The following is a 13,213-nucleotide window of genomic DNA, read 5'->3' as shown; positions in this document are numbered from 1 at the left end:
TGCAAAAAAGAATCATTATTATTTATAGTAACATTTGAGAAGATTCATCATGAAAGGCTTTAGCTACCCAACTTGTTTTAACATTAAAGAGATTACATTGCAATTGAAAATGCTCTTGTTGATTTTTAGCAATTCAGCCTTTGTTGTGAAGAGCTCAAAACACAGCAATGATATCTTTCATTACTAGTGTTTGACTATTGTACTTTGATTACCATAGAAGATTTCATGGGAATTTTTTTTTTAAATAATTCTGCTGCATGCAATGAACTGGGACTGATCAAATAATGTAGAATACATACAGTGGTACCTCGGTTTACAGACACTTCGGGTTACAGACTCCACTAACTCGGAAATAGTACCTCAGGTAAAGAACTTTACCTCAGGATGAGAACAGAATTCATGCGGTGGCAGGTTAAGAACGGTTTCAGGTTAAGAACGGACCTCCAGAACGAATTAAGTTCATAACCAGAGGTACCACTGTATATCTTTTAATCTGAACTAATGATGTGCAATGCAATCCTATACAGATCTACTCAGAAATAAGGCCCAATGAGTTAAATAGAACTTACTACCAGATAAGTATGTGTAGGATTGCACCCTTAAAAATCTAGGATCCAGTTTGGTTGGTAGAGCAGCTAGTGGCATGTCCCACATATGAAAGAGTTAACATGGGATATGACTACTACATACCTAAAGCATTGTCTGTGCACACATAAACCTGTGTATGTGCTATGTCTGCCTTTCGTATTTTGTATAAAGAGTGTGGGAGAGTGTGTTTTTATAATGTGTGTTTGCACTTCTCTAACATGTGAAAAATATATTTTTTCAACCGGTAGTAATGAAACTGCATGATGCTTTCCATTGAAACTTCATGTACAAAATTATTATCTAGAGTTTTTAGTATGAAATCGCTGAATTTCAGTCCCTGGTGGAATTTTGTATCTGAATGTTTTTCATTCTGTTGCAAGAACCAAGTTTGATAACTCTTCTAGCATGGGGGGAAACCCTTCAGATGAATTACTGTAAGTGGCCTTTGCAACTTTTGCTACTTTAAAAAGCACACACACACACAAACCCCCATCAACTGCACATATAAAGTTGTTTGGTATTGCACTCTTTTAAAAATAAAATAATCAGCCTTATTTCCAGCTGTGCTCTGATTAGCTGGAAATCAATGGGGAACTTTTTAACCATAATTTTATTGCAAGTGCTCAAGAGTCTGAGAATAACTGCATGCTGAGGTGATGGAAGCTGAGTGGCTTAAACAACTTTCAGGGAATTTAAAATGTGTTCTTTTTATTAAAAAAAAAACCACACAGCTCAGCTCAAACTTAATAAAGGTTTTCTGTGGTTTCACAATGAGAAAGTGAGCACTGTGAATGCCTTTCAACCTGGTAGGCTCATAAAAGGGCAACTTGCAGACTAGGAGCTAGGTGGAATTAAGGCAACACAATGCATGGCTGAAATCAACTCTGAGATAGGACCTTGGACAGCAACATACTCAAGTATAAGCTTGTTGGTCCTTCCAATTCACGTAGTGCATGAACGCCCAGAAAGACTGTTGCAGATTTAAAACCACAGATAAAGCTGACAGATCACCTCAAATGCAACATTTTAAGTGGGGTCAGGTAACCCCACTATTCAGCGGCAAGCCATCAAGTGCATAGCAATTAAGTGCAGTGAAATTGAGCCATAGTGTGCATGACTGTATAGTGCCAAAGAAAGTGAACAGCAAGTTCTCGTGTGAAGATGCTCCATCAAAGAGAGGCTATAGGAGGTGTAGCTGCCATATAACATTATTGAATGTCATAGGAAAAGATCTCTTCTGGGTGGCTAGATTTTTTTAAATTCTAAATCTAGTTATCAGATCACAACTCAAGAGATCCTGTGGGTGGGTGGGTGGGTAGGTTCTATTTCTGATAGAATGATCTCCCCTCTTCCCCCACCCCAAATGCACTGCTCTGAGAGCTGACCACACACAGCTGATGGAGGTGAGGTAAAGTGGGGAAAGCAGAGGGACTAACTCCCACTAGCACAACTATTTAGTTTAATCTGGCCCAGACTTTTGACTTACAACCCCAAAGCAGATCAGAGCCTACCCCTCTAGGTATGCCTTTAGCATTTTATCTCAGAGACTGGCGCTGCCTTTAAAGTTTGAGTAAAATATGTCAGCATGCATCGAACAGTTTTGCCTCATAATGACTTTGTGCAAGTTACAGATAGGTAACTGGACAAACAGGCCAGACCTTACGCCAAAGAATAAACGGACATAAATCGGACATCAGGAATCACAAGACAGAGAAACCAGTAGGAGAACACTTCAATCTCCCAGGACATTCTATACAAGATCTCAAAGTAGCTGTTTTACTACAAAGGAATTTCAGAAATAGACTGGAAAGAGAAGCTGCTGAATTACAACTTATCACCAAACTTAAAACCATTGAGAAACCTGGTCTGAACAAAGACCTTGGATTCTTATCTCATTATACATGACAAAGCCATTTTTCACCTTTTCACCCCTCGCTTCTTCCTGTAAGACCTATTGCAGTCGTTAAGAGTCGTCAACAGGCTCATCACAGCTATCTGCCAATCACCCATTCCCACCACCCTTCTGAGTAATACCCCTCCCCACCTTCTCACTATATAGAAGGGTCTGGAAACTTCTGTTTCAGTGTATCTGAAGAAGTGTGCATGCACACGAAAGTTCATACCAAGAACTGACTTAGTTGGTCTTTAAGGTGCTACTGGAAGGAATTTTTTTGTTTGTTTTGTGCAAGTTTGGAGAGTTTTGTTGTCACAGAGCTCAGGGTTCGCCAGATCTTCCTTCTTCCTTTTTTCTGAGTTTTCTTCTCACAACTCTACATGCTGGTTTCCCTTTTTCAAACAAGATAGTTTGTGGTGATAGTGCGTCGTGCAGTTCTCCTGCATGGCCTACAGAATTTTCACACCAGTGCTGAATGCTTCTAAAGATGGCCAGTGGAGACTTTGAAGCACTTGAGCAACTTGACAGTGGTAGTTTTGAGAAAATACCACGTGGATATATTTTCAAGAAGCAACTACTTTTTTTTATTAAGAAATCGTGTACCTCAGACTTCTGAAAAGACATAGTTGCAGAATGAACAAAATTGCAGAATGCACAAAAAGTATACATTTCCTACAATGGATTAGACTATTTCTGAATCTGTCTTAAAAGATTCCAGCAAGCAATAGTGTTGTTTTAGAAACTGGGGAAAACTGAAACACATTGAAAAGGGCATGCATTTCTAAAATTGGTTTGTTTCCCTTCCTTAACCCCAACCTCTGCTGCAGGTGCCACCATAAGTGTGATCATTGATGTCAATATCAATATATCAGTTGCTATTTCTGCCCTAATTGCAACTTTGTACACACTGGTGGGTGGACTTTACTCAGTAGCTTATACTGATGTGGTCCAGCTGTTCTGCATTTTCCTTGGACTGGTAAGTTTCTGTATAATATTTATGTGTCTGAAACGATGGTTGTCTCTTGCAAGTGCTTTATTTAAGCCTGAATTGTGAGAGAAGTGCTGCACAACTCTGTGGGTGGGTGGGTGGAAGGAGGGAATAATGTTCTCATCAGTCAAACTCAAACTGTACAGATGTAATTATGATTATAGTATCTGTAGTATGTGTAGAAAGAACATGCCTTGTTCCTTTGCAAAGTTTACAGTTTTAACTGACTCCTATTGGTCAGGAAAGAACTAGAAACCAAAGATGTTTTGTGCCCACCTCTTTACAACAACAGGATAACCTTACCCCAATAGCAAATCTTCCATTTTGAATACTAGTACTGTTCCCACAGTGTTTCTCAAACCTGGGCCCTCAGCTGTTATTGAACTACAACTCCCACCATCCCTGACCACTGGTCTTCCAAGCTAGGAATGATGGGAGTTGTAGTCCAACAACTGCTGGAGTCTCAAGTTTGAGAAATACTGGACTCTAGGTGATTCCCCTGTGACCCTTAAGGCTGGATTACTAATAATGACTTGTGTGTGGCACAGCCCATGATAAGTACTGGTAGACACAATTGTCTTTTGACAAGAGTGATTACTAGACCACTGCTCTGTTCCTACACTGGATCCCTACTATGCTTCAGGCTCAAGTCAAGAGACTGGCTTTGACCTTATATATTTTTGACCATTTATATTTTACAGATATTATTTCCAAAATTAATCAGAGCAACATCTTAACTTTGTGTTTAATGCATGTGGGAAGGGTGCACAGAGAAATGTCCACATTGTTTCCCATTGGAAACTTAGCAGAATCAGAACCCAAGTATCTTCCAGGGATATTGCATTGCCGTTTGATTTTGGCTTGATGCATTTTCAAAGGGGAAAATTATTATTTTTATTTTGTTGGGTCTATCATTTTTAAAGTTTGTTTAGTTCATTTATAACTTGTGTATATGTTTTGGTTGCAAAACACTGCATACTGTGTCCTCACTCTTCAGAAGAGAATATCCTACACAATACATTCACAGGTCTTTATCAATCTCATTCAAGGTAAGGACAGGTATTACACCTGCCCTATAGGCTCAGCTTAGAAAATATCTTGTCTGCAATATGCTCATTTTATGTTTCCATTTGAATCTGTTGTTACCTATGTTCTGTGCCAAATTTTATAGAAATCTATATTTGGACCTGAATAACTGTTAAAAAGAAAAAGGAAAAAGAGAAAAATATTAATTAATCAAATATTGCTGCTATTTCTTCATTATTTCCTTAGTGCCCAATTTTGAATGATAGCTTCTCTTTTATTTTAGTGGATCAGTGTTCCATTTGCCATGTCCCATCCTGCAGTGACAGATATTGGATACACAGCTGTACACGCTGTCTATCAAGAGCCTTGGCTTGGAAACATTAAAAAACCTGACATCTACAAGTGGATTGACAATTTCCTCTTATTGGTGAGCACTCCTGTGACAAACCATGGCCTGCCACTCACAGTCTTACTCTATGAACTCTACAAATGCAAACCAACTAAGCAAGAGATGCTCAATAACTGCTTTTTAATTATCTAACCATACGTTGAAGCAAACCACACGCCACTTAACAATAATCATGCATTGATGTAGCAGCTTTGAAAAAGTGGACAGACACCTCTGTTGCAGGCGACTTAGGAAACTCTTATTATGATTGGATTGGCTGGATACTGAGGTACATTAGATGACTGAATCTGTAATTAAAGGGAGTGGGAAGGTGGGATACCAATAGTCAGGAGGAGGAATATGGTGGCACTTGATAGATTTTTTTAGAAGAAGAAGAAGAAGAAGAAGAAGAAGAAGAAGAAGAAGAAGAAGAGGAGGAGGAGGAGAAGATTGGACTACAGAATAAGTTTAAGAAGCGTAACAGTGATTAATGCAAAATAATGTCCAGCTCTAGTTTCCATAGCATCTTGTATGAAGGAGGCATGCAGGATAATAATAATAATAATAATAATAATAATAATAATAATAATAATAATAATAAATTTTATTTATACCCCGCCCTCCCCAGCCAAGACCGGGCTCAGGGCAGCTAACAACCAATAATAAAAACAAGTTGATTAAAATACAATTTAAAAAACAAGATTAAAATACAACATTAAAACATTAGGATGCAGCCTCTTCACAGGAGGAGAAAGGAAAAAGAAAGAGGGGGAGGGAATCAAACTGATTCTAAGCCAAAGACCAGGTGGAACAACTCTGTCTTACAGGCTCTGTAGAAAGAAATAAGATCCCGCAGGGCCCTGGTCTCATGAGACAGAGCGGCAGTCCCGTAGGTACGAGGGTCCTAGGCCGTGAAGGGCTTTAAAGGTCAAAACCAGCACCTTAAATCTGACCCTGTACTCCACCGGGAGCCAGTACAGCTAGAAAAGCACTGGGTGAATATGCTCCCATGGCAGAGACCCCGTGAGGAGCCTCGCTGCAGCATTCAGCACCTGCTGGAGGATAGAATGGAAAAAGAATGAGGGAGCAAGGAAAGTAGACTGGTAGATAATTTGAACAAGACTGGAAATGAGCAGGGTTGGGGGGGGGGATGCTGTGTTCGAGAAGAGAGCTTCAACACACCATAACAGGGTACACTATGTTTCTTGAGGCTTGCCACATCTCCCTTTTACAAGGGATCTCCTCTCTGGGATTACACTTTGTTCAGAAAGAAGAGAGCACAAGTGTTCCTGATGTTAAAAGACTGAGGAGTTGACCTTTCCTGCTGTGTTTTTAGCAAGTGTGGGGTGCTGAAAATTTGCGTCAATGTTCTTCTCTGATACTGCTCTCTAGACACTTGGGCCAAGGAGCAATGGTACCTGAGCAAATCTAGCTTCATGGGAGCAAACACCTTCTTGCCTCAATCCCACATGTTGCCATCAGAAGAAAACCCTTCCAATATTTGGTTTTAAATACATTTTCAGGCTGAAGGTGCAGCTATTTCATGATTACAGGTTTAAATACTGGGTGAAATCGTTCTGAAGTCGTAAAAGAGTAGCTTGGCATGTATTCAAATGAACTCAAATGATCTTCTGTTAGCCCAGAAATGATGGAGGGTTTCCTTATTTTTCCTTGCAGACGTTAGGAGGAATCCCATGGCAAGCATATTTCCAGCGAGTTCTCTCTTCCTCTTCTGCTACATACGCACAAGTGTTATCCTTTCTGGCAGCTTTTGGATGTCTTGTGATGGCAGTGCCTGCCGTACTCATTGGTGCCATTGGCGCATCAACAGGTACACTGAGTGTCCAGATCGCCGTTACTTAAAGCAGTGGGTACGAAGGGAATGACCTTACTGCAGGGATGGCGAAGAAATCCAATTCAGTTCTCACTGAAAAGGAAATCCGTAGAATTTGCACTTTCTGAAGCAATATGCAAAATGAAACATAACTATCCATAGAAATTTGCACGTATCCCAATTTTGCAATACAGTATTCAGACAATGATCAGGACCACAGTGAGTGGTGAACGGGATTAGCACTCTCCCTTCTGTTGAAGATGTTTTTTGACCCACCAGGGAAGCTGGTACTGGCATCAATAGCAGCTTCCTTTCTGGCACAAACAGCAGCTTTGTAGGTGAGGGGGGAATTTCCATCGGGACCATGACATGGAGGGAAAGGTCCTCTGCGCTGCAGTCTGGATTTGATTTCCCTTGAAGTTCCTTTTTTAAAGCACAGAGAGATGCATAGAACATTTATATTATCACACGTTAAATGTGTGGATGTCCCCAAGCTGAGCCACCTACCAAGCAAAGGCTGAATCGAGGTTTTCTAAGGGTCAAATTGTTTATTAAATGTGACCATACATGTAGCAACTAGTTTGAGCCTTAGAAAATCTGTATTCAGCTCTTGCCCACACTTGGGGTGGGGGATATGGGGATTGTTTGTTATATGTATTTTTAGAAACTGGAAAATAAAGTAGTAATATATATATATATATAGAGAGAGAGAGAGAGAGAGAGAGAGAGAGAGAGGTGGGTGATCTTGGGAAGTCTTTCTTCTCCCCATCCCATCCCAAAATCAGATACATGATAGATGATAGATAGATAGATATAGATAGATAGATAGATAGATAGATAGATAGATAGATGATAGATAGATAGATAGATAGATAGATAGATAGATAGATGATAGATTATAAATATAGATAGATATGGACACACACACACACACCCATAGTTGGAAATACTACTCTTATAAAGAAGGGTTAATGCAGAGGTAGATAACATCAGACTCAGGGCCAAGACGTAGTCCTCCAGGCCGATTTATCTGGTCCTCAGTTGTTTCACTGCCTCATTGCTCCTGCCAAAGCAACACCTCTCTTTGCTTTTGCCTCACACCCTCCTTGAGAGTTTTTGCCTAGCTGGAAGGTGTCCTTGAACAGTGACAATGTGTTCTGCTTGTCTGGAAGGAGAGGTGAATTGGTGTAAAAACCTGAGTTTTAGGTGAATGCGATGTAGCCTGTTGTCAAAGGTAAGAATCACATCCATCAATCCACCCAACTTTTGTCTCCGGCCACAACCACCACTGGCAGTGGACACCCCTGAAAAAGTTTCTCCAAAGTGAAATGCTCCAAATGGGGCTCCAAACGCTTCCCTCAGTGCAGAAGTCAAAGCTTCATTCATGCTGATCTGGTCATAATACTTGTGTGCTTGCATTACAGATTGGAACCAGACAGAGTATGGTGATTCAGACCCCAAAGACAACTATGAAGCTGACATGATTTTACCCATCGTCCTCCAGTACCTTTGCCCAGTGTATATCTCCTTCTTTGGCCTCGGGGCAGTGTCTGCTGCTGTCATGTCATCTGCCGACTCTTCCATCTTATCGGCGAGTTCCATGTTTGCCCGGAACATCTACCAGCTTTCTTTTCGGCAAAGTGTAAGATTCACTGTTGCAACCACAGTTTCGTTCTGTGATAGGATTAGCCATGATGCCAATAGTGGCACAATGAACACAGAAAGAAAAATGAGCACTTAATTGTTTCTGAGCTGCACAAAATATAGAGATATGAGCAGGGCTTTTTTCCCCAGCTTGAAGTCACTGGAACTTAGTTCCAGCACCTCTCAGGTGGGTGCCATTGCCATTCCAAGAGAATGTGGGAGGTGCTGATTGTGACCTCTTTTTCTAGAAAAATAGCCCTGGATATAAGGAACCTACAACTGTAGCTTCTGATGCCCTGAAACTCTGGGCTGTGTGCAAATGCCTTCCTGCTTCTACCCACAAGGAACAAGGGAAGGCAATTCAATGCCTTGAGCACATATTAAATTGGTACACAAAGAAGGCCAGATTTTCTTGGTAAACTCAGTGGTTGTATATTCTGAGCAATGACCCTCTGCCTCAGTTCAAGCTACCTGTTGAAGTTGATTCACAATCCTCCCCTGTCATTTTGCTGTGGCGCTGCACTGAGCTAAGTCATAGTTTGGCTTAGTGCATCTTCCAAATCTGGGATCACTGTTTAGGTCTCTCCAGATTAACCTCAAGCTGCAACCAATGTTTGTTCTATTGTATACAGCTCATGGTCTGTGATATTTCAAGACCTGTTCTTGACTTCAGTAATATTAGGTGCCATGTCCTACAACAGGATTTCCTCTCCAAAGCTCTGTAGTCATTGGAGATTTGAAGAGTGAACCTGATAAATATCAGAATCCTTTCAGGTCAGTTTGGTTATGGATGTCTAAGATTCAAGAGTTTCTTTTCCGCTAATCGCGTTAAATCTATATAATTCTGTCCTTTATGGATATTCCTGTAAGAAAACTCACTGGTAGAAAACAATGTTTTGTTCCTTTCTTTTACAGGCGTCAGACACAGAAATTGTCTGGGTCATGCGAATTACCATTTTTGTGTTTGGAGCAGCAGCAACAGCAATGGCCCTACTAGCTCAGTCGGTTTATGGGCTCTGGTACCTCAGTTCTGACCTGGTCTACATCATCATCTTCCCCCAGCTCTTGTGTGTCCTCTTCATCAAAGGAACCAACACCTACGGTGCCGTTGCAGGGTATCTGTTTGGTGTCATACTACGAATTACTGGAGGAGAACCATATTTGCACTTGCAACCCTTGATTTTCTATCCTGGTTGGGATCAAGAACAGCAAATTCAGAGATTCCCTTTTAAAACATTAGCCATGCTTACCTCTTTCTTCACTAACATTGGAGTATCCTACCTGGCAAAATACTTATTTGAAAGCAGCACTTTGCCACCTAAATTTGACTTCTTGGATGCCGTTGTTGCGAAGCATAGTAAAGAGAACATGGATAAGGCCACTCTTGTGAAAAGTGACAATATTGTTTTAAACGAGTTGGCCCCTGTGAACCCTCGACACAGTTTGACTCTAAGCAGCACCTTCACAAACAAAGAGGCCTTCAGTGATATTGATTCAAGTCCCGATGTATCCGCAGCAGAAGATAATTGACAACGGCCCAACGGAGGAGAGAGATCGCTTTCACATCCCCCACAATGCAACAGGGTATGCAACAAAGGGAGATCAGAGGCGTTTTAGTTGAGGGAGAAAGAATGGACAGGGAACAAACAAACAAAAACCACTGCACAATCCTCTTCAGCTCATTTCTAGGAATAGTCTGTGGAATAAATTGTTGTGTTTTACGATAAAATGCGCTGGAAGAGAATAAGTTGCTCTACTAGCATTTGAATGAAGCCAAGTAACTTAGTATTTGGGAGGGGAATGTTTGAAAATAAAAAGATTAAGTAACTTTTTTATTTTAAAATTACTTTTATTCAGGTACCTGAAAGAATCAACTATAGCCATAATGAATGTTCAGCATCTGGTTCGGAGGAAGTGTAATAAGCAATCCCTACTACAGATGAACAGAACCTCCATGCAATTCATTTGTTGCTTGGTTGTACCATTTCAGTGTGTAGGACAGTATTGAATGTTTCAATTAAACTTGGAAATGAACTGCGAATTGGAAGGGCAATTGAAGAGGCATCACTCCATTGAGTTTGGGTCCATCTTAAAAGGTGGTTTAATAATAATAATACTAATAATTTTATTATTTGTACCCCACCCATTTATTCAGCACCTCAAATGCTAGGCTGTCCTCCCCTGCCAATCCTTCATCCCAAGCAATAAAAACCTTAATTTTGCAAAGAGAACATGAGCAACTAACATCAGGGAGGGTTCACTACATAAGGGAGGAAACTTGTGGTGCCTCCTTCTAACTGAAACTGGTGCTACGGAGTGTTGTTTCCCGCTGGGAATTAGGGAGTTTGTCATTTTCTCCCTTCAAATTGAATTGGGAGGCGGGGGACGATGACTAAAAATGCTATGCATCTCAGCCAGTATTTGCTGATCTTCATGGGCTTCAATTTGTGAAGCAGAGAAAACTACAAATCCCCTGAGGAAAACTATATTTCTTGGCTGCTACTAAAAGCACCCCTAACCTTGGGCCATGATGGCTGAGGAATGGGAATACAGTGCAAGGCTTAGATCTCCTCTTTCCCTAGCCCACTGACATTCCATTTAGTAGAACAAAACTACATGGAGAGATCCATTCACAGATCTCTTACATAGCACATGATTTGATCCTGAGTAGATCCGATAATGAGATAATGAACTGTGCTAATTGTTTCGTTTCAAAATTAAATGATGCAAATTTCCATCCAAAAGTATTTCATTTTTATTAACATTTATTAATATCTCGGGAGTTCCAGAAGTTCACTCTGAGAACTACTTCACCCTGCCCTTTATGAAATGGGGGACGGGGGGAGGGGGAAATAATGAATTGCTGTAAATGTGCTTTCCTGAGTGTCAAAGCAAAACTATGGATAAATTGCGGCATTTTTAAGTAATCAGATTTTTTGCAGCTTGGTACATTTCTAGTGTAGCAGGTTCCCACATTTCTACCCAGGTTTATCATGGCTCAGCAATCAGGACTCATCTTCCTGTATCACATCAGGGAGTATCTTAACAACAAGAAGAAAGTAGGAATGTTTTAACCCTATCACACACTATTTCAAGTCAGGACAGCTGGCACAAGGTAGACGAGAAGGAAGCAATACAGTATTTTGCAGTGGTTTCCCTATGTTTTCTGTGAAGGCACCCTCACAACATGATGGCTGAAGGTTCAGAGGGCCTCCTTAGTTGCATAGCCTTTCCTATGGCCATCTCTTAAAATGATTGTACGAGCATACAGTGTTGCACAACAGGACGGCCTATAGCTTTTCACAGATGAAAACTTCGCCATAGCACTGTTCAGAACACCACAAAAACCTGGCAAATGATCTGTAATCATTCTGCTGTATATGCCAGATGGGAAATCTTTGAGCCGATTGGCAGGGTGCACATTTTTGTCACCTGTCTCCTGAGATATATAGAAAGAAATGTACAACCAAAGACTGAAAGGTAATTCTTGTGCTGAGTTTTTCAGGTGCTGGGAATTTCCAGAGCTGGGAACTGGCTGCTCTTTCCTCTGTGACCTTTTCATATCTTCACACAAAACATTGAATGCATACACTTAAAAATGGTGGGCCCATCTGGGTCCCACTGCCGAGGAAGCTGGGGCTAGAAGTCTCCAAGAAACACTGGCCTGACAGCAGAATCCACATCTGAAGTCAAGTCCATTCTGAGGGTTGGGCAGGCAGCAATCTGCGTAGTCAGACAGTTCAGAGGACAGAGAATCCATGGGACCAGATGAAAAGCAGGAAGCAGCTAGGTAGGGCTGCTGCTGAGAGCTCCATTCAAGAATGCCAAAGCCAGCTGGGTCTCACCGGTGCCATCTCCCCCATTTCCTTGATAGCTGATCAGCTGAAGGTGGAGTCACTCCGCCTTCTCCTCTTCAGGCTGCTGTTCAACAGGCAAAGCTGACTCCTGGACCAGGACAGGCCCAGTCCATGAAGGAAGGATTCCCGTAGGCTCAACAGAGACCTTGTTCCATCCCTGCGTTTGCACCTGCAGGCAGGGAGGAGGGGTGAGAAACAGGGTCTCTTGCCATTACAAAAATCCTCCATTTATGTGGGCGCTGTGCCCGTGTGGGACTGGATTACGCTCTTTCTTATTTTTATTCGTTGTTTGTTCTTTCTGTACATGAGTGAGAGGGAGCCTCCCCACCACAGCTTCTGATAACTAGCAATGGTTATTGAAACTGTATGTCTGTCGCACTGCAACAGCCCATTGATGTTACTGCAAAGAGCAACATGGCGCAAGGGCTCAGCCAAGTGGGTTTTTTTTAGGGTAGGAAAGGCTCAGATATGGACAGGAGAGCCAAGCCCTGTAAAGCCCACAGAGTGGGTCCTCCATCACTCCATCCTGTGCCCATTGGAACGGGCACCCATTGGGTGACCAAGAACAGGTGGAACCAGAGCCAATAGCAGTCAGAGCCAGCTAATGCTAGTTTCATCCCCTTGCTGCGTTGAACAAGGGAAGCATTGAGACTTTGAGGGTGGAAGCTGATAGGCATGTCCTGGACTGGTTGGTTGAAAGAGGGGCAGGTGGAAGTTGCCTGGGGGCAAAACTGAGGTTGGTGGGGCAATGCCCCATTTGCCCAAACTGATCAAGTTTCACTGCTATTAACAGTGGCACAGCTTTGCACAAACTAGAAGCTGCAGGACTTCTTTTTCTGCAATGCTAACAGAAGTGGGTGGGACTAGGTTCTAAGCCTGTCCACAGATGAGCCCATTGTCAACAGTACAATATTATTTTATCTCTTTTTGCCCTCAAGGGCTGGTGATAGATGTACATTGCTAACCTTACGAGAGCCTCAAATGAATGTAAACG

General features: G+C 41.7%; 1 protein-coding gene across 5 annotated transcripts in view; it reads left to right on the top strand.

Moving 5' to 3' along the window:
* The window catches only part of SLC5A7 (solute carrier family 5 member 7), a 31,161-nt gene extending 20,055 nt beyond the window's left edge, over window positions 1-11,106 (top strand). For 3 of the 5 annotated variants that reach the window (XM_083735582.1, XM_083735583.1, XM_083735581.1), the window contains exons 5-9: window positions 3,310-3,458; window positions 4,780-4,923; window positions 6,562-6,715; window positions 8,143-8,360; window positions 9,278-11,106. In XM_083735582.1, the coding sequence (XP_083591708.1) occupies window positions 3,310-3,458; window positions 4,780-4,923; window positions 6,562-6,715; window positions 8,143-8,360; window positions 9,278-9,892 (1,280 nt within the window). In that variant the 3' untranslated portion in view covers window positions 9,893-11,106. The remainder of the gene's footprint in view (window positions 1-3,309; window positions 3,459-4,779; window positions 4,924-6,561; window positions 6,716-8,142; window positions 8,361-9,277) is intronic. The other 2 variants (XR_014563496.1, XM_083735584.1) reach the window with 2 other exon arrangements.
* The last annotated feature ends 2,107 nt before the right edge of the window (window positions 11,107-13,213 follow it).

The sequence above is a fragment of the Podarcis gaigeae genome, assembly GCF_964106915.1.
Source record: "Podarcis gaigeae genome assembly, chromosome: 4".
Taxonomy (NCBI): domain Eukaryota; kingdom Metazoa; phylum Chordata; class Lepidosauria; order Squamata; family Lacertidae; genus Podarcis; species Podarcis gaigeae.
The sequence above is the reverse complement of the archived record's forward strand: the minus strand, read 5'-3'. Positions and strand labels throughout refer to the sequence as shown.